We start from the raw sequence: 22,522 nt of genomic DNA, 5'->3' as shown, positions 1-22,522 counted from the left end.
GAATATAATTATTATTTATATTGTAGCTATATTAGGGTTTATTTTAAAGGTAAGTATTTAGTTTTAAATAGGATTAATTTAGTTAATAATAGAAATATTATTTAGATTTATTTAATTAATATTTAAGTTAGGGGGGGCGTTAGGGTTAGGGTTAGACTTAGGTTTAGGGGTTAATAATTTTATTACAGTGGCGGCGGTGTAGTGGGGGGCAGGATAGGGGTTAATAAATTTATTATAGGTGACGACGGTGTAGGGGGGGCAGGATAGGGATTAATAAATTTATTATAGGTGACGACGGTGTAGGGGGGGCAGGATAGGGGTTAATACATTTATTATAGGTGAGGACGGTGTAGGGGGGGCAGGATAGTGGTTAATAGGTTTAATATAGGTTGCGGCAGTTTCAGGGAGCGGTGATTTAGGGGTTAAACTATTTATTTAGTTGCGGCGAGGTGCGGGATCAGCAGGATAGGGGTTAATAATTTTATTATAGAGGGCGACGGTGTAGGGGGGGGCAGGATAGGGGTTACTAGGTATACTGTAGGTGGCAGCCTTGTCCGGGAGTGGCGGTTTAGGGGTTAATACATTTATAAGAGTTGCGGCAGGGTCTAGGAGCAGCGGTTTAGGGGTTAATACATTTGTAAGAGTTGCGGAAGGGTCTAGGAGCGGCGGTTTAGGGGTTAGTAACTTTATTTAGTTGCGGGGGGCTCCGGGGGCGCCGGTATAGGGGGTAGAACAGTGTAGTTTAGTGTGGGTGCTTAGTGACAGGCTAGCAATAAAGCTGGGAAAAAGCCGAAGGGCAGCGAGATCGGATGAGTGATAACTATCACAGTCCGCTGCTCATCGCCCCGCAGCTTTTTGACAGCTTTTTTTGATAACTTAGGCGAACGTATTCAAGGTCCGCGGCGGCGAAGGTAGGCGAGCTTAGGCGGGCGTATTGGGCCGGCGAAGTCAGAAAAGTAGACGGCTTGATAACTACCCCCCTATGTCTCAAAGGTATTCTAGAGAAAATTAAAATTGACATAAAAAAATGTAACTTACAACTTTGTAAACAAAGACCAACACATAAAAAGAGAGACAGAGAGTATGTGCATTTTTTTCTTATTTTAAATTAGGAAATTAACACAGTATAACCATCAACCAGAAGAAAAATAAGAAAGGGTTTCACATAGATAAAATAAAAGGTTTATTAAAAAAATGCAGCAACATTTTGACAAAACCCATATGATATACATACTAATATCTTGTTGGCTGCTGACCAATGTTTGAATACTAAATATATATATTTGCTAAATAATATCCTTTGCAACATCCTATTGTGTAATTGATATATATTGCATTCAGCACATGCCTAGCAGATAATAGTAAAATTAATATTTCAGATCATTCTTTTTGAGATGGACATACTTCACCGTGTATAAAGTTCCAACTCATTAGCCAGTAAACTGTAATTTGTTAAACAATTCCCAATCCTTGATATATCCTGCACATTTTAACATACAAGTCTAATCATTCTGAAGTCATCACCCAGAATGTTTTACCCTAACTGATAACTTTACAAGCCTGATGATATCTGATTATATGCAAATTACTTCTAAAGTAGTTTGATGATCATCAAATGACTCCAGGATGGTCTCTAAAGAAATCCTTTTGTCTCTGTTCCGCCCCTGTTACCAGAAAAGTTACCAAAATAGACATCTAAACAGCATCTAAATGACATCTAAACGGACAACTTACCATTTATGTATACACAATAGACAACTTACCGGCAATGTTTATGAGATCCTGTTAGTGTTTCAATCACAAAGCATTCCCCATCATTTAGGCAGTATGCAAGATCCTTATCTTTGCATGGCTTAAAGTGCTCCGATCGTTCTGTGAAATATGTAGTGGTGTCTATGGAGAGAGAAAAAAGTAGCAAAATAAATATATATATTCCATTGATATAATATATAGCACTTAGCAAATCCATATTTTTTTTAATTATGTAACATTTCAAGACACTGCTCTCTTTATCACTTACTAGTCCTAAAGCCTGTGTACACAGGCCATTTATTGCAGTACAACGGTCCCACCCCTTGCTCTCTCTCCATCCCCCTCTCTTTTGCTCTCTCTTTCTCCCCTATCTTTTGCTCTCTCCCCTCTATTTTGCTCTCTCTCCCCCTCTCTTTTACTCTCTCTCCCCCCTCTCTTTTGCTCTCTCTCTCCCCCTCTCTTTTGCTCTCTCTCTCCCCCCTGTCTTTTGCTCTCTCTCTCTCTCTCTCTCTCTCTCTCCCCCTCTCTTTTTCTCTCTCTCTCCCCTCTCTTTTGCTCTCTCTCTTCCCCCTCTCTTCCTCTCTTTTGCTCTCTCCCCCCTCTCTTTTGCTCTCTCTCTCCCCCCTCTCTTTTGCTCTATCTCTCCCCCTCTCTTTTGCTCTCTCTCCCCCTCTTTTCCTGTCTCTCTCCCTCTCTTTTGCTCTCTCTCCCCCCCTCTTTTGCTGTCTCTCTCCCCCTCTTTTGCTCTCTCTCTTCCCCCCTCTCGTTTGCTCTCTCTCTCCTCTCTTTTGCTGTCTCTCTCCCTCTCTTTTGCTCTCTCTCTCCCCCTCTCTTTTGCTCTCTCTCTCCCCCTGTCTTTTGCTCTCTCTCTCCCCCCTCTCTTTTTCTCTCTCTCTCCCCTCTCTTTTGCTCTCTCTCTTCCCCCTCTCTTTTGCTCTCTCTCTCCCCCTCTTTTGCTGTCTCTCTCCCCCTCTTTTGCTCTCTCTCTTCCCCCCTCTCGTTTGCTCTCTCTCCTCTCTTTTGCTGTCTCTCTCCCTCTCTTTTGCTCTTTCTCTCCCCCTCTCTTTTGCTCTCTCTCTCCCCCTGTCTTTTGCTCTCTCTCTCTCTCTCTCTCCCCCCTCTCTCTTTTTCTCTCTCTCTCCCCTCTCTTTTGCTCTCTCTCTTCCCCCTCTCTTTGCTCTCTCTCTCCCCCCTCTCTTTTGCTCTCTCTCTCCCCCTCTCTTTTGCTCTATCTCTCCCCCCTCTCTTTTGCTCTCTCTCCCCTTCTTTTCCTGTCTCTCTCCCTCTCTTTAGCTCTCTCTCTCCCCCTCTTTTGCTCTATCTCTCCCCCCTCTCTTTTGCTCTCTCTCCCCCTCTTTTCCTGTCTCTCTCCCGCTCTTTTGCTCTCTCTCTTCCCCCCTCTCATTTTCTCTCTCTCTCCTCTCTTTTGCTGTCTCTCTCCCTCTCTTTTGCTCTCTCTCCCCCTCTTTTGCGCTCTCTCCCCTCTCTTTTGTGCTCTCTCCCCCTCTCTTTTGTGCTCTCCCCCCCTCTCTTTTGTGCTCTCTCCCCCCTCTCTTTTGCGCTCTCTCCCCCTCACTTTTGCGCACTCTCCCCCCTCTCTTTTGTGCACTCTCCGCCCTCTCTTTTGTGCTCTCTCCCCCTCACTTTTGCGCACTCTCCCCCTCTCTTTTATGCACTCTCCCCCCTCTCTTTTGTGCTCTCTCCCCCTCTCTTTTGCTGTCTCTCTCCCCCCTCTCTTTTGCTGTCTCTCTCCCCCCTCTCTTTTGCTGTCTCTCTCCCCCCTCTCTTTTGCTGTCTCTCTCCCCCCTCTCTTTTGCTGTCTCTCTCCCTCCTCTATTTTGCTGTCTCTCCCCCCCCTCTCTTTTGCTGTCTCTCTCCCCCTTTCTCTTTTGCTGTCTCTCTCTCCTTCTTTATCCACCTTCTTCTGCTCTCTCTATCACTCCTCTTTAGAGCTCTCTGTCTCTCTGCAGCTGCCCCGGCATCTGGCTCCGCCCGGCACTGCCTGCGCCATGCCCCGCCCATGTCATGCCCAGCCACACCCATGTCACTCCCGCCTGACCACGCCCACTCCGCAGTCGCCTGGCCACGCCCACTCCACCACATGACGCCAGGTCAGTTGGAAGGCCAGGTGTGTTTGTCCTCGTGCACAGTCTCTACTGCGCTTGACAGCTTCGGACAAACACACTTGGCCTTTTTATTATATAGGATAAAACAGCATATGACTTGTATAATTTAGATAATTAACAACTCAAATTATAACATAGGTTGATTGCTATGCAATAGACATACAATTAATACCTGTTACAGCCAAATAAAAAAATAAAAATGATTTACTAAATAAAATGTAAGATTTATAATACATAATACTGTACATATTCCCAAAATCCAAACTTATTCTGAAATCTAAACTTTTTAAATAATATTTATTTTTAAATAAAATGATCAAAAAAATACAGTTTCTGAGGGTACTAAGTATACAAAAGTATTAGAAATTATATAAAACTACATTTAGGTTGCTTGCATAAGCTGTATTATGACATGTAAATATTGCCTAAATTACATAAGATATTATTGTTTACACTTGGCGGTAGATTTATTAAGAGGCGAGCGGACACGATTCACTGTAGCAAATCATGTCCGCTTGACCTCGCTAAATGCCGACATTGGTTCCATCCCCTCCCCCAACTCTCTCATTTTAAAGATACAAATATTCCAAAATCCAAACTATTTTTAAATCCAAACCTTTTCCGGTCCCAATCAGTTTGGATAAAGGGTTTTCTACCTGTAATACCTTTTTGTCATCCTGTTACTTACTGTAGTCTTGTAAGCTTGCACACCTTTTTTTCTAATAAATCACTCTTTATAAATGCGCCACACTCTAGATTGGGGTGGCAAACCTTGGCACAAAGTGCTTCCCCTGGGCTAAAATCATAATGACAGCTGCTGATTACTGGGATTTTTTTGAAGATTGTGACCACTTTCAGTATGATCTATCAAAGGTTCCCCATTCCTGTTTTTTTTGGAGTAGAACCTTTACCGATTTACTTTGGAAACAGACTGGTTTGGTAGATTTATGTTTAATGGTTCCTGAATATCCAGACATTTGTTATTTCGAATGAATTTTCTATTTCCCTGATTTTGTACAGTTTCTATACCGTCTATGTAATCAGAGCTGATTACAGCGCCCTATGTTGTTTTTCTTCATGAAACCAACAGCGTTACATCACCACTTAACATAAAACTTAGGTATACTAGGATGACTCCATGATGCTTTTTATTTTATTGCTTTATGTGATAGCTGATCTTTTTTTTTCTCTTATATGCCCGTGCATGTCATCGCTGCCAAATATTTGATCTTTGAACCAATATTGAATGATTTTTGTATACTTAAATAAAAAAATAAAACTTAAAAAACAAACAACAAAAAAACAGTGTAAGATGTTATACTGCTGTGTACAATATAGTAGCATTCTTACTACTTACCATGGTATAGTTTTTCCTCCTGTGCCTGAAACTGTCTGTAAAGTCGTTCTCTTATTTTAACAAGTGACAGTTGGTGAAGCCCTGCATCTTCCCACTAGATGCCACCATCTTAGAGCTTATATTTGCTATGTAAATTTGAAACTATGTAAAAAAAAGTGCAAACATGTAACTCTTACACTTTTTACTTCTGTGAGTTAAACTGAAGAGCAAGGTACAGCTGTAACATCACAGATCTGTGTAAGTGCGCCGCTTCTGTCACATGATACAATACTTGTGCTACAAGATGGCGGCGCCCACTATAAAATGCAGAACTTTACCATGCAAACTGGCTTTGTAGAGAGCTGCAGGTACAGAAGGACAAACAATATCATGGTAATGAGTAGTAGCTGTGCTACTGTAGTTGTACCAAACAGGTTTAATGTACCTTTAAGTGATAATTCTCATAGATTGATGTTGTTTTATTGGAATTCAGCATTAATGTTATGTTTGGGGTATGTTTGTATGGAAGTTGTCCGCACGCTTTTTAATTCTTGGGGCCCTGTCTTTCAAAAGTGAGGGATATTTTTGTTTTTATATATATATATATATATATACTGTATTTTAACACAGTAGACAGTTCCTGCTATCCAACGTATATACCCAGAAGCTCTAATTGAATAACTGATTAACTAATTATGTAGAAGGAGGTATTTACAGGTACATACACATGCGATTTAGCACATATTATTTTTATAAATTGGGGCATTATTTATGAAAAGGACCTGTGAGTGCCTATCCTCCTTCTACAAAAAATGTTTTGTTCTGAGCTAATTCCATGAGTATAAGTTTGATAAGAAACTCAACAGAGCTGGAATCTTGACAAGTGTATTATAAATACGAAAACGTACCTTGAATATTTGAAGAAAAAACAAAAATCACTATAAAACATATGAAAATGTAGGTAGACAATAAATTAATTAATGTACTGGTCAGGTACACAATCAATTTTACCCCAAGGGTGAAAGTTTCAGTTTCCAAATCCTGAAATTGTTTCTTAATCTACTTTTCCTTAATCAATATTTATTAAATTCAAGCATAAAGGCATTGGGTGGGTTAAAGTAAAAGAAGAGGAGTTTTGTGTAGTAAAATAGATTAAACGTGCATTCTTCAGATAGGGAGAGGACATCTTTCAGAGGAGAAAACAGGAGCTGCATAAGTGGTGGTCTACAACAATGACAGAAGACTTCTTGAGTGTGTGTTCTCCAGGATAGGTTAAGACCTCACAAACCATCTCATAAGTTATGTTTTTAAGTAATCAACTTTATATTCAAGCAACATAAATAAATAAAACTATGACTCAACATAAAATAAATTAGAAAAATATTTAATTTGATTGCTTCAAACTAGTAAAATGTCATACAAATTGGCGAGAATATTCTATCACTATACTTTGCAAATAGTCTTAGAGAGTGGCATTTGAAGTGAAAAACAGCTCTGTTAATTAAGAAGCTTCGCTTTCCCCCCCCACCCTACAAAAAGCTGCAGCCATAAATCACAGATAAAAAGTAAACACTGCATTCTTCAATTTTAAGCATCTACTGCAGAACAATTATTGAATTCTGCTTTATCCAATTAGCAATCTGCAGCTGAGTTTTTTTTATGCCAGAAGTGAACAGAGCACAGCTAATAATGAAAGAGGAGACAGTAAAATCACCTCCTTCCTGGTACTTAATTTGTCTTATTACGCTTGGGTACTGCTTTCATGTTGACCTTCAAACATATCAGAATTAATCTCACAAAAGGTATAAAACCTACTTTTGAAAAAAAAACAAAAAAAACAACAAAACAATAATAGCAGAATAACACGTAAAATGTCATATCAGCTGGCAAAGAGATAACTAGCATCTACAGATATCTAAGCAACTAACCTGTAGCTTGGTACTTTAAGTGAATAATCCTAATGTAGACCCCATTGCTCAATATGTCTAGAGATTAGACGTAGACTCTGTGCATTTGGGAATTATATGCAAATTGTCAATGAAATATAAGAATGTTGCAGTTCCTTAAGCTATTTTTTTTTTGATACTCATAAAATTTGTTTCTGTGGCTGAAAATGCACAAGTTTTCTTATGTTGACCTTTTTTTTTCTTATATGATTTTGTTGTGTGCATGCATAGGGGTGGTAAGGAAGCGATAGAGAAGGTCCGATACTTTTATTCTTTGGTCCCTTAGCACTGTGCATATTCCTTCCACTGCCACTGCAAAACTCAAACAATGCATTGTGTTTACTCATGTCCAGCTTCTGTATATCACCTAGGCATTGTGCATGGTCCTTCCAGTGTAACTGCAAACTCAAGCAATGCCCTGACATTGTATTTACTTATGTGCATCATCTAACCTCAAGTACCAGCAACACAACATAGGCACTGTGTGCATCATCTAATCTCAGGTACCAGCAACACAACCTAGACACTGTGTGCATCATCTAATCTCAGGTACCAGCAACACAATCTAGGGCCTAGGCACTGTGTGCATCATCTAATTTGAGGTACCAGCAACACAACCTAGGCACTGTGTCTAGTCCAGTGATGGCTTAGCTTGGCAGCCCTGATGTTTCTGAACTATATTTCCCATGATGCTTAAATAGACTGCAGAGTCCCTAAGCATCATGTAGTTTAAAAATCATCTGGGGTGTCAAGACTAGCCATTACTTCCATCACTGGTCTAGTCCTTATGCTGTTGCTGCTAACCTCAACCAAGGCCCAGACACTGATTTTACTCCCATACAGCATCTTACACCAGGCACCAGCAGCCCTAGTTTTCAAGATAGCAATGCCCATTACTTTACAGAGAAGGGGGCAAGAATAGAACTTTGCACTTATCTGTAACCTTCAGTCTAATATACATTTTAAATTAAACAGAGTTAATTTTCTTATTTATGCGTCTCCTTCTAATGCATCAATTCTAACATTTTTTAATTTCATTTTAAATTTGTAAATCTCTGTACAGCATAATCCTAGTTATATCATTCTACTGAATATCTCCACAAAAATGATGTCTTAATATTTCCCATACGTTTTCCTATTTTCTGTCATATTAATAATAAATATAGCAAGCTGAATATTCATGTCAAAACAGAAATGACAGCAACTCATTTTGTGAATTAAATGATAAGGCTGTGTGCATATACTTGTCAATCAAAAATGAGCTCAGATATGTATTTGTAGCATTAATAGTCTATCAAATCAAACTATATGTAAAAATGTATTACTGCCTATTGGAAATAAGTCTAAAGGAGCACATTTGACTATATACTACAGTCTTCGAGGGGACATTGCAGAAATGTATACTAGGGCTATATAGTTGAAGCCTTTATTTTCAAGATACTTTTCAAAGCAAGTTCTGTTAAAAACGAAAAAGCTGCTTTAGGATTTTTAGTTTTTTTTAATCACCCAGATTGGGCGCTAATTTGGTAGGTAAGCTCTGCGCACTTTGCACAGAGGTTAACTAACTTCAGCTCCCAGGCATGCTGAGATAAGTACCCAGTGCATGCATGAAGTAATATTGCATTGTTAAAAAAGGCTAAAGCATACTGTTATTTTTAATGTCCCTTTAATTTAAAAGGCAATATATATGTACACCATGAACACATGAACAGATCACAAGGATATGAAACCCCATTTTTTTTATTGAATTAGAAAGAACATGAAATATTAAATAATGTTCCAATTATCTTCTAATACCAAATTTGCTTCATTATCTTGGTATCCTTTGTTGAAAGAGCTGCAGTGCACCACTGGTAGCTAGCTGTTAATTGGTGGCTGCACCTTTATGCTTCTTGTCCTTGTTTTACCTGTTGTGTTCAGCTAACTCCCAGTAATGCATTGCTGCTCCTTCAACAAATCATGAAGGGGACATTAACCACATGTTAAATCACTTGAATTTGATGCAACATATCTGTAAAATGCTGACTAGCAAATATCACAAAATGTTTTTTTAAACAACATTAAACAAAATGTTGCTATGACAATATACATTTTGATTATGTGCAGATCTTTGAAAAAAGTAAATAAATTCCCCTTTAAAAGCCTGTGAAATGTGAGATTGTATACCATAATGCATAGTACAGATAGTTTAACTTATTCAAACAACGTTGATTCTAATCCACTGGGGTGCAATAAAAATGGAATCAACGCAAGTTGAATAGAAAGTTATAAATTACAAATCAAATTTTTTAACACAACACATACAAAGTCTGGTACTCTCTTGCAAGCACACAGCTAGATTAAAAGCTAAATGGAAGAGTTAGTTACAACATTTGGCCAAATGGTGATAGGCCCAGGACTACGTCAAGGTCTCTTCTTCCCTGGGTCCGTAACCTGCAGCCTCACAATGCATGCTTTCAACCAAACACACTGAGATACAAGCAAGCATTACTCTCCCTATACACATATAAAACACCAAAATGGACTGGGTACACGTCCTATGACCCTGCAAAACAGCCCTGGGTGCTCACAAGCACTCACAGACAACTGCACAGATTTCAGGGAGTAAGACAGTTAACCCCAGAAAAGCCAATGGGAAAATTAGAAAACACAACATATAGAAATTAGATACAAGCAATGGTGACACAGCCCCTTTGTAATTTCCCTAGACACATATGAAGCACAAAAATGGACTGCACTCTCTGCCTGAGTCTCTGAAAATGGTCTGAGTTTTGCAGTGTTCCATTTCTGTGTTTTGTATGTGTCTAGGGAAATGACAAAGGACCTATGTCACCCTTGTTTGTATCTAATTTGTTTTTAATCTAGCCATGTGCTTGCAAGAGAGTGGTAGACTTTCTATGTGTTGTGTTAATAATTTAGTTTTGTAATTTTCCCTATGGGCTTTGCACCCAGACTTGTCTGGGATTAACTACATTATTATGGGTTGTTTTTTTAAATAAAAAGGGATGGCATGTATAGTAAATAACCCTTTATAAGTATTTTTGCATGTGTATTGCTTTTGATTCTGCTATTGAGGTGCCTATAAATATTGTAAATCCATTGAACTATCCTCATACAGGGAAACGTTCCATCCATATAATGAATGATTCTTCTAACTAGACCCAATTATTTTGTTTCAGAGACTCCATTCAGTAAAGCTAATTTGATTTTCATAATTTTGTTCTATTAATGAGACCTATCAGCTGCATGTCCATGTTGTTGGCTTACATACATTTGGTTTTCAATTGTTCATTAATATAGAAATAAATGTAAAAAAAAAAAAAGAACAATGGTATTTATTGAACATTAATGGTATCTGAGCCAAGAATTTCCTAGCTTTTGGTGACTGTCTAGAAGAATTGATGCCTTAAACAAATCACTTATTAATAACCCAGAGTTCACGGATTTTTTTATGAAAGCTTCAAAAACGATCCAACTGGAAAAGTAATCACAAGTAGATGTTTATGTTCAATGAACAAGCTGCGTGCGTGAATTTAATGACCCTGGTAGCTGGCATATATTCACTTTTTAGCCAGTCAATGGGTTTTATGCTCAATAATGAGGGATGTAACATGACGTGCTTATACTCAGCATGGCAGAGATTGCTATCCCAATGAATCCTACTAAGAATTTTAATTTACATTTTGTCTCTCTGTACTAAATCACAATGTTTAACTTTCTAAAAGCCCATTATTAAAGACAATTACAAGTTTTTTACAGCACAGTAGTTTTATCGATTGAATCCTATTTTATGTTTGGATGTGATAAAGAAAGCAATTTGGAAATACTAAGGTTTATAAGTTGCAATGGATAACAGAAAAATGTATCCCAGTACCATAGTTGTTCTTCTTGAATTATACTTTTTAAGTGAACGTACTATGAATTGTGAGTAGTTTGTATATTGTGATGCCAATTTGTTTCCTTGTTAAAATAAAGCCTAAAGGAACATTAAAGATATGTGTGTTGGGTAATAAATTTTAAGAACCTTTTTGTAGCTATAAAATATGTTTTATGCAAATCTAGCAACTTGAAATATAGATATTTAGATCTGTTCTGCATCATTCATTTGTGTAGCACAGTGTTTCTTAACTCCAGTCCTCAAGTCCCTGTAGCAGATTTTCATTATATCTTAACTAGAGCACAGGTGCAATAATCAGGCGATGGGTGAGATCAGGTTAGTAACCATGGTTACTGATCAGCTGATTTTTTTTTAACCTGTGCTCTAGTTAAAGTATAATGAAAAGCTCGCCTTTTAGAGGAATTTGAGGATTAGAGGTGAGAAAAACTGGCCTAAGACACCATATTTTATTATGGGTAGTTATTGGGTAAAGGGACAATAAACCACATTTTAAATTCACCTTAAAATATTTGTTTATGTGTAGTATAATCTTTGCAATGTACTTTTAATATTTATTTGCCTCATTTTCCTGTAATTTTAAACAGTAAAGTTCAATTAAACTCTCATGAATAATGGACTGCATTAAATAAAAAAGATAAATCTGCATTTGATTTCTATTGTCAGATTTGCTCAAATCATTTGGTAGAAATGTAAACCTAGTATCTCTGGAGTGTACTAGCCTCTTAGTACAATAATGTATACCATTGCTACAAACATTGTTTCCCACTCTACTGCCAGAGAATGCTATAGACAAGTGTGTGTTACAGTGCTACCATAAGCCTACCTAGGTTTACTCTTTAACAAAGAAAACAAAGGCCTCTATTTATAAAGTTGTCAACCGCAAATACGCTGGAATTCCGCAGCGTATTTGTGGCGAGCCTGATTCGCCTTAGTTATCAAACCCTACAGACCGATGTAACATACGATCTGCCAGACTCAGTCAATGCTTACGTCACTACAGATGTTCCAAACGCAAGTTTGGCACAATCTCACTACTTTTGGAAAATATCAAATTCCTACCAGGTATGCTCGGCACTTTTCTGGCCCAGAGTACCTGGTTTGATATACCATAGGAATCAATGGGAGTTGGAAAGCAGCGAAAGCTCATATTCGCTGCTGCCCGATATCCCATTGATTCCTATGGTAAATGTCTACACCTAACACCCTAACATGTACCCCGAGTCTAAACACCCCTAATCTGCCCCCCTACACCGCCGCAACTAAATAAAGTGTTTAACCCCTAAACCGCCGCTCCTGGAGCACACCGTCACCTATATTATACTTATTAACCCCTAATCTGCCCCCCCCTATACTGCCGCAATTCTAATAAATGTATTAACCCCTAAACTGCCGCTCCAGGAGCCCCCCACAACTCTAATAAAGTGTTTAACCCCTAATCTGCCACCCCCTACATTGTCGCCACCTACATTATATTTATTAACCCCTAATCTGCCCCCCTACACTGCCGCCACCTACCTACATTTATTAACCCCTAATCTGCCGCCCCCAATGTTGCTGACACTATATTAAATTTATTAACCCCTAAACCTAAGTCTAACCCTAACCCTAACACCCACTAACGTAAATATAATTTAAATATATCTAAATAAAATTCCTATCATTAAATACATTTTTCCTATTTAAAATTAAATACTTACTTATAAAATAAACTCTAAGGCCTAGATTTAGAGTTCGGCGGTAGCCGTCAAAACCAGCGTTAGAGGCTCCTAACGCTGGTTTTGGCCGCCCGCTGGTATTTGGAGTCAGTGATTAAAGGGTCTAACGCTCACTTTACAGCCGCGACTTTTCCATACCGCAGATCCCCCTACGCCATTTGCGTAGCCTATCTTTTCAATGGGATCTTTCTAACGCCGGTATTTAGAGTCGTTTCTGCAGTGAGCGTTAGAGCTCTAACGACAAGATTCCAGCCGCCTGAAAAAAGCAGGAGTTAAGAGTTTTCTGGCTAACGCCGGTTCATAAAGCTCTTAACTACTGTACCCTAAAGTACACTAACACCCATAAACTACCTATGTACCCCTAAACCGAGGTCCCCCCCACATCGCCGCCACTCGATTAAAATTTTTAACCCCTAATCTGCCGACCGCCACCTACGTTATACTTATGTACCCCTAATCTGCTGCCCCTAACCCCGCCGACCCCTATATTATATTTATTAACCCCTAACTTGCCCCACACAACGTCGCCGCAAGCTACTTAAAATAATTAACCCCTAATCTTCCTACCGCAAATCGCCGCCACCTACGTTATCCCTATGTACCCCTAATCTTCTGCCCCTAACATCGCCGACCCCTATGTTATATTTATTAACCCCTAATCTGCCCCCCACAACGTCGCCGACACCTACCTACACTTATTAACCCCTAATCTGCCGAGCGGACCTGAGCGCTACTATAATAAAGTTATTAACCCCTAATCCGCCTCACTAACCCTATCATAAATAGTATTAACCCCTAATCTGCCCTCCCTAACATCGCCGACACCTACCTTCAATTATTAACCCCTAATCTGCCGACCGGAGCTCACCGCTATTCTAATAAATGTATTAACCCCTAAAGCTAAGTCTAACCCTAACACTAACACCCCCCTAACTTAAATATAATTTTAATCTAACTAAATAAATTAACTCTTATTAAATAAATGATTCCTATTTAAAGCTAAATACTTACCTGTAAAATAAATCCTAATATAGCTACAATATAAATTACATTTATATTATAGCTATTTTAGGATTAATATTTATTTTACAGGTAACTTTGTATTTATTTTAACCAGGTACAATAGCTATTAAATAGTTAAGAACTATTTAATAGTTACCTAGTTAAAATAATTACAAATTTACCTGTAAAATAAATCCTAACCTAAGATATAATTAAACCTAACACTACCCTATCAATAAAATAATTAAATAAACTACCTACAATTACCTACAATTAACCTAACACTACACTATCAATAAATTAATTAAACACAATTGCTACAAATAAATACAATTAAATAAACTATCTAAAGTACAAAAAATAAAAAAGAACTAAGTTACAGAAAATAAAAAAATATTTACAAACATAAGAAAAATATTACAACAATTTTAAACTAATTACACCTACTCTAAGCCCCCTAATAAAATAACAAAGACCCCCAAAATAAAAAATTCCCTACCCTATTCTAAAATACAAAAATTACAAGCTCTTTTACCTTACCAGCCCTGAACAGGGCCCTTTGCGGGGCATGCCCCAAGAATTTCAGCTCTTTTGCCTGTAAAAAAAAACATACAATACCCCCCCCCCAACATTACAACCCACCACCCACATACCCCTAATCTAACCCAAACCCCCCTTAAATAAACCTAACACTAAGCCCCTGATGATCTTCCTACCTTGTCTTCACCATGCCAGGTTCACCGATCCGTCCTGGCTCCAAGATCTTCATCCAACCCAAGCGGGGGTTGGCGATCCATAATCCGGTGCTCCAAAGTCTTCCTCCTATCCGGCAAGAAGAGGACATCCGGACCGGCAAACATCTTCTCCAAGCGGCATCTTCTATGTTCTTCCATCCGATGACGACCGGCTCCATCTTGAAGACCTCCAGCGCGGATCCATCCTCTTCTTCCGACGACTAGACGACGAATGACGGTTCCTTTAAGGGACGTCATCCAAGATGGCGTCCCTCGAATTCCGATTGGCTGATAGGATTCTATCAGCCAATCGGAATTAAGGTAGGAATTTTCTGATTGGCTGATGGAATCAGCCAATCAGAATCAAGTTCAATCCGATTGGCTGATCCAATCAGCCAATCAGATTGAGCTCGCATTCTATTGGCTGTTCCGATCAGCCAATAGAATGCGAGCTCAATCTGATTGGCTGATTGGATCAGCCAATCGGATTGAACTTGATTCTGATTGGCTGATTCCATCAGCCAATCAGAAAATTCCTACCTTAATTCCGATTGGCTGATAGAATCCTATCAGCCAATCGGAATTCGAGGGACGCCATCTTGGATGACGTCCCTTAAAGGAACCGTCATTCGTCGTCTAGTCGTCGGAAGAAGAGGATGGATCCGCGCTGGAGGTCTTCAAGATGGAGCCGGTCGTCATCGGATGGAAGAACATAGAAGATGCCGCTTGGAGAAGATGTTTGCCGGTCCGGATGTCCTCTTCTTGCCGGATAGGAGGAAGACTTTGGAGCACCGGATTATGGATCGCCAACCCCCGCTTGGGTTGGATGAAGATCTTGGAGCCAGGACGGATCGGTGAACCTGGCATGGTGAAGACAAGGTAGGAAGATCATCAGGGGCTTAGTGTTAGGTTTATTTAAGGGGGGTTTGGGTTAGATTAGGGGTATGTGGGTGGTGGGTTGTAATGTTGGGGGGGGGGTATTGTATGTTTTTTTTTACAGGCAAAAGAGCTGAAATTCTTGGGCATGCCCCGCAAAGGGCCCTGTTCAGGGCTGGTAAGGTAAAAGAGCTTGTAATTTTTGTATTTTAGAATAGGGTAGGGAATTTTTTATTTTGGGGGTCTTTGTTATTTTATTAGGGGGCTTAGAGTAGGTGTAATTAGTTTAAAATTGTTGTAATATTTTTCTTATGTTTGTAAATATTTTTTTATTTTCTGTAACTTAGTTCTTTTTTATTTTTTGTACTTTAGATAGTTTATTTAATTGTATTTATTTGTAGCAATTGTGTTTAATTAATTTATTGATAGTGTAGTGTTAGGTTAATTGTAGGTAATTGTAGGTAGTTTATTTAATTATTTTATTGATAGGGTAGTGTTAGGTTTAATTATAACTTAGGTTAGGATTTATTTTACAGGTAAATTTGTAATTATTTTAACTAGGTAACTATTAAATAGTTCTTAACTATTAAATAGCTATTGTACCTGGTTAAAATAAATACAAAGTTACCTGTAAAATAAATATTAATCCTAAAATAGCTATAATATAAATGTAATTTATATTGTAGCTATATTAGGATTTATTTTACAGGTAAGTATTTAGCTTTAAATAGGAATCATTTATTTAATAAGAGTTAATTTATTTCGTTAGATAAAAATTATATTTAACTTAGGGGGGTGTTAGTGTTAGGGTTAGACTTAGCTTTAGGGGTTAATACATTTATTAGAATAGCGGTGAGCTCCGGTCGGCAGATTAGGGGTTAATAATTGAAGGTAGGTGTCGGCGATGTTAGGGAGGGCAGATTAGGGGTTAATACTATTTATGATAGGGTTAGTGAGGCGGATTAGGGGTTAATAACTTTATTATAGTAGCGCTCAGGTCCGGTCGGCAGATTAGGGGTTAATAAGTGTAGGCAGGTGTCGGCGACGTTGAGGGGGGCAGATTAGGGGTTAATAAATATAACATAGGGGTCGGCGATGTTAGGGCAGCAGATTAGGGGTACATAGGGATAACGTAGGTGGCGGCGGTTTACGGAGCGGCAGATTAGGGGTTAAAAGTGTAATGCAGGGGTCAGCGATAGCGGGGGCGGCAGATTAGGGGTTAATAAGTGTAAGGCTAGGGGTGTTTAGACTCGGGGTACATGTTAGAGTGTTAGGTGCAGACGTAGGAAGTGTTTCCCCATAGGAAACAATGGGGCTGCGTTAGGAGCTGAACGCTGCTTTTTTGCAGGTGTTAGGTTTTTTTTCAGCTCAAACAGCCCCATTGTTTCCTATGGGAGAATCGTGCACGAGCACGTTTTTGAGGCCGGCCGCGTCCGTAAGCAACTCTGGTATCGAGAGTTGTATTTGCGGTAAAAATGCTCTACGCTCCTTTTTTGGAGCCTAACGCAGCATTTGTTTGAACTCTCGATACCAGAGTTAAATTTATGGTGCGGCCAGAAAAAAACCCGCGGAGCGTTAACAGCCCTTTTCACCGCCAAACTCCAAATCTAGCCGTAAGTTAGCTACAATTCAACTGATAGTTACATTGTAGCTATCTTAGGGTTTATCTTTATTTCACAGGCAACTTTGTATTTATTTTAACTAGGTACAATAGTTATTAAATAGTTATTAACTATTTAATAACCTCCTAGTTAAAATAACTATTTAATAACTATTCTACCTAGTTAAAATAAATACAAAGTTGCTTGTAAAATAAAAATAAATCCTAAGATAGCTACAATGTAACTATTAGTTATATTGTAGCTATCTTATGGTTTATTTTATAGGTAAGTATTTAGTTTTAAATAGGAATAATTTATTTAGATTTAGTTTAATTATATTTAAGTTAGGGGGTGTTAGGGTTAGTGGTAGACTTAGGTTTAGGGGTTAATACATTTAATATAGTGGTGGCGGTGTAGGGGGGCAGAATAGGGGTTAATGAATATAATGTAGGTGGCGGCGGTGTAGGGGGGGCAGATTAGGGGTTAATGAATATAATGTAGGTGGCGGTGGGCTCCGGGAGCGGCGGTTTAGGGGTTAAACACTTTATTTAGTTGCATCAGGGTCCGGGAGCGGCAGGATAAGGGTTAATAACTTTATGTAGGTGGCGGCAGTATAGAGGGTGGAAGATTAGGGGTTAATATGTATAATGTAGGTGGCGGTGGGCTCCTGGAGTTGTGGTTTAGGGGTTAATACATTTATTAGAGTTGCGGTGGGCTCCGGGAGCGGTGGTTTAGGGGTTAATAACTTTATTTAGGTGCGGCGGGGTCCAGGAGCGGCGGTATAGGGGTAAAACAGTATAGTATAGTGTGGGTGTTTAGTGACAGGGTACCAAGAAAGCTGTAAAAAAGCAGAAGAGCAACGAGATCGATGACTGTTAGTTAACAACAGTCTGCTGCTCATCGCCCCGTACTTGGTGCGTGGCTTTTTGACAACTTTTTTGATAATTTTGGGGAACGTATTTAGGTCCAGCAATGTTAGGCGATCTTAGGCGAGCGTATTGGTGCCGTTGAATGCAAGAAAGTCGACGGCTTGATAAGTAGGGGCCAAAGTGGACAAAGTAAATTTGATAATAAAAGTACATGTAAAATGCATGATATACTAAAATATATTTTTTTATTTCACCGTCCCTTTAATGGTGTCTTCTCCACTGTCCCAGGGAGTTTGGAATGTATCCTGAAGGTTTAAAAACCAGATCAGTCAGTAACATCCTATACACTAACTGCTAGATCAGCGCAAGTGCTCATTTATGACCAAAGCAAATGTTAAACATGACATCTAGGCATAATAAACACCTTGAGATTTTACTTACATTATTTTTTTGTCCATTTTTCATGTTATTTAGCTTTGAACATTGAAGATTTTCTAATTCTCAAAACTCAAAAGGCGCCCTGCTACATAAATGTCCATATTGGCAGATAACAACTGCAAACAGTGGCTAATCTCTTCTTTTAACATGAAAACTGAGCATGTACAAAAGTTTTAATACTTGGGGGAGGGGGGCAGAGAAACAGGGTACATCAAATAGAACAACACATATTTTCAAAACATCAAGACAATAGAATTTGAAAAGTCCAAAATTGCTACAGGATTGGTAAACTTCTGTTGAACTGTCTACATGCATATAGTGTTATCACACCACAAATACATTTGAAAAGCCTATTAAGTGCATGGATGCATTGAAATGGCTCTTGCAAGCTATTAATATATGTTGCAAGGAGTTTTCAGGGCTGCCACAGCTCAGATTCCGTCTAAAGCCTGCAGAAATAGCATTATCTCACCGATAACTGCCTGAGGAATGCAGAAATATATAATATTCTCACCTCTGTCAATTAGACCTGTGCTATTACACCCCTAAATATCCAAAGACAGCCCACATAAGGGTACGTCGCCTGTTACTAAGGGATCAAAAAATTCAAAGGATTTTGCAAGGATATTCTGATGGATTAGAATAGAGAACCATTAACAACAGTTGCATGATATCCCCCCCCCCCCCATGTGACTCAACCATTATGGAGCACTTCAAGAACCTTAACCAAAATACTGACATGATACAATATCAATGAGATACTGTTTTATATTAACCTTTAAACTCCTGTATTACCACATCTTTTCCATGTCATCCATGGCAGCTTACAACAACCTTTTGCTGACTTCCCTACTGGTGCCGGCGTATATAGTAGAACAAATATTTATCTTCCTGTTTTTCAGATTTGATAATATAAACATTTTATAATATTACATTTTGAAATTGACTATACTATTTTTAAAGATGAGATGCTTATGTGGACATTTTGACAGTAAAACAGATGACTGTATCTCTCCTAATGAAGGAAGAGTCTAGTATTTTTTAAAACAGTAAAAAAAATATTTTCATGCTTTTATTAAAACCACATAATCTTAGAGGTGTTAATTTTCACCTGGTAACTAGTTAGAAATTAAAATGAATTATATTGTGATTCCTCCCATGTCTCGAAAGTCCTTTAAAGGACTACTCAATGCAGTAAAATTGCATAATTAACAAGTAAATATTTAAAAGACAATGCAATGACACTTACACTGAATAAGCAGTAGATTTATTTTCCTGACAATTGTTTTTTTTCTCCAATTTTCTGCCCCCTGTATCATGTGATAGACATCAGCCAATCACAGACTAGTATACGTCTATCTTGTGAGCTTGTGCAAAATTTGATAATGGAAGTTAATTGAAAAGTGTCTTAAAACTGCATGCTCTATCTGAATCATAAAAGTTTATTTTGACTTGAGAGTCCTTTTAAGTAAAAATAAATCAGAAAAAAAAAAATAGGGAGAATTTATCTATCCTGTAAAATAGCTACAACATAGAACAGGGTAATAATTCATTAGAAAATCTATATTTTCTTCCACATTATATATTAAAGCATTTTTATACTGTATTAAATATTTTTGGGCTATTCTTTCCATTACTAACAGCAACAGGGTCACTGAATAGAGACAACCCTAATGTTATTGATATTCCGCAATCAAACTCCTGTGTTGACAACCACATCATAATAGCCCTAAAGTAATGTTGACATTTCTTTCAATGCCTGAGGAAATCCTTTTTATTAGTGTCGCCTTGATCTGGTGTGAATCCCTAACTCTAACATCTACAAAGCAGCCAAAAGGTTATTGTGGATGGAGCAGAAATAAACAATCCAAAACATTGAGTTAATATTGGTAGCTATATTATAGGTAACTTGTTGCAAATAGTCAGGACATTTGCCAGATAAAAATCTTATTGAAAAAGTATTTTACCACGTATCCATAGTGATAGCCTAGAAGTATATAAATTATTAATATTGTAAGTATATTAATTCATATATAATAATGAATATTTTAAATATTATTATTATACTTTACTTCTGAAGCGCCATCATATTCCGCAACGCTGTCCATGGATATAGTTCATTTAAATAAAACAATAATATAAAACTTGTAAGAGACGTGTGTAGCAGCCATGCTAGGTTGGAAAAATGGGAGCTCCTCGCTTATCACAAAATAATCCGCTGATTATTCTGCTATAGTAGAGACATTGCTACCTTATATTCAGGGTACAAGTTATACCAACATATGCCGATGATACCAATATTGTATAAATAATACAGTGGGGAACTCTATTCTGGCCCATTCAAGATGCAAGTGGCGGCCCATGTTCTATCCCCCACATTTTCCCCGTTACCCGGAGCAAAGCAGTTAACATCGACTGCAGTGATAAACTATTTCTACTGCCTAGACATTTTATTAGTAACACACCAGCTAATCAACTCTCATATACTTTCGGGAAAAAAGAAAAGAGAAACCTTCAGACGCACACGCTATACTGGATTAAGATGGAGGCGGACATCATCGCTGCACTTGCCGCACTGGAGCGTGCCATGGACTCCCAATACAACAACCTACTGCACCATATGCTCCTCTTACGGAATGGACCACCTGACATACCTAGCCATGAGGATTATTGATCAGTCTCTCACCCTGGGCCGGCGGAAGATGGAAGTGACATGCTGCTATTGGATCTTGCTGAAATACCTGATGCCCGCAGGTGAGTGTATGACGCAGCATCTCATACATGCTCCATCCCCTGCACAGCATAGAAGAGCCCACCCAATCTTATTGTTGGTCAATAAGAGTCCTCTAAAAGACACATTCTATAGCAGCTCACTAACCCCGACAATTACTCCTTCATGTTGCTTTCTCTACAGTATTTTGCCTGAAGAACTGTACTGGGAGACTTGGAAGGAAAGAGGAGAGATAAGCCCTATTAACTGTAGCTCTCAATTACTAAAGGAGGACATATGCTGACATTTTGGACATGTTCTATTAATAGATATAATAGACTCCTGGAACGTTGATTTCTGCTATATCTCCCAATGTGGGGTTTCATGTTTATTTGTGGTGTTCATTTTCTACTTAGATGTTTATCCACTGTTACATTAATATTGTTTGTTATAATACCTGCTATATTCTTGAGACCTATGTCTGTCTACTATTACTAATCCATTATCTAAACAATCCTTACTGGCCCTATTTTATTCAGTGGTTGTTACTTCATGCATGTCGCACAAGTTTGTGGTATTTTATTAGTCTGTAAATTTATCTATTAGGAATTTCAGAATAGGGTTTAAGCCCTTTCATTTAACTTATTCAGACCATATTTGAGAAACTAGACCTCCATGTCAGCGCCTGAGACTATGGAGTATAGTTATTTTTAATGAAACGCTGACTGATTGTAACTTTAATATATGTACAGCGATAAAATATTAGGAAAAGATATTCAGAATGGCTGAACTAAATCATATGCTAACCTTATTGCTTTGCCTATGATAGAGAGGCATGATACCTTAATGCATAATCTGTTAGTGGCACGGTTCTGCCTGCTTATGTTGTTCCCATGCCTGAGGTGACAAATTGCTAAGAACATATAGTGGAGGAGAACTGTCATTAATATATGTTGTTCTTATCATTATCTTTTTTTGTTGAATCTCCCTATTTGAATGTCAACAGATGTATAGTTGTATGCTTACCTTATCATCTGTTAATAACAATTCTAATGGAAGCTAGAAACATTTAATATGATAGCTGAGACTAAATGAACAGACCATATGATATGACCTATTTACATTACTCTATTTTAGGGGTTCACCATTTGCTCTTCTTTAAGTCATCAATATGTCCAATGTCCTAAGGCTGCACTACCTTACATACAGTTCACTTAGGATAACCTATCTTATATTATTTGTGACATAGAGCTTCTGTTACACCCAACTACTACTCCTGGTAATATCTCAATAGGAGAACTGTCATTATTATGTGCTTGTTCTTAACCTTATCCCCTGGTGCTAGACGCACCTGTTTAGATGTTTGCAGATTCACAGTTAGATGTTTATTTCTCTACCTGTTATTACCAACTACTAATAGAAACCAGAAGTGTTTACTTTGAAAACTGAGATTTAAAGAATAGGTCATGGGCTATGAGCTCTATGAAGCAATTCATGTTACTGACTACTAACTAAATTA

At 38.2% G+C, this 22,522-nt stretch overlaps 1 protein-coding gene across 2 annotated transcripts in view; it reads right to left on the bottom strand.

Annotated features, from left to right (window-relative positions):
* NRG3 (neuregulin 3) overlaps nt 1-22,522 on the bottom strand; it is a 959,110-nt gene that overhangs the window by 605,561 nt on the left and 331,027 nt on the right. For both annotated transcript variants that reach the window (XM_053692070.1, XM_053692069.1), the window contains exon 2: nt 1,764-1,893. In XM_053692070.1, coding sequence (XP_053548045.1) covers nt 1,764-1,893 — 130 coding nt within the window. The remainder of the gene's footprint in view (nt 1-1,763; nt 1,894-22,522) is intronic.

The sequence above is a fragment of the Bombina bombina genome, chromosome 9, assembly GCF_027579735.1.
Source record: "Bombina bombina isolate aBomBom1 chromosome 9, aBomBom1.pri, whole genome shotgun sequence".
NCBI lineage: Eukaryota > Metazoa > Chordata > Amphibia > Anura > Bombinatoridae > Bombina > Bombina bombina.
The sequence above is the reverse complement of the archived record's forward strand: the minus strand, read 5'-3'. Positions and strand labels throughout refer to the sequence as shown.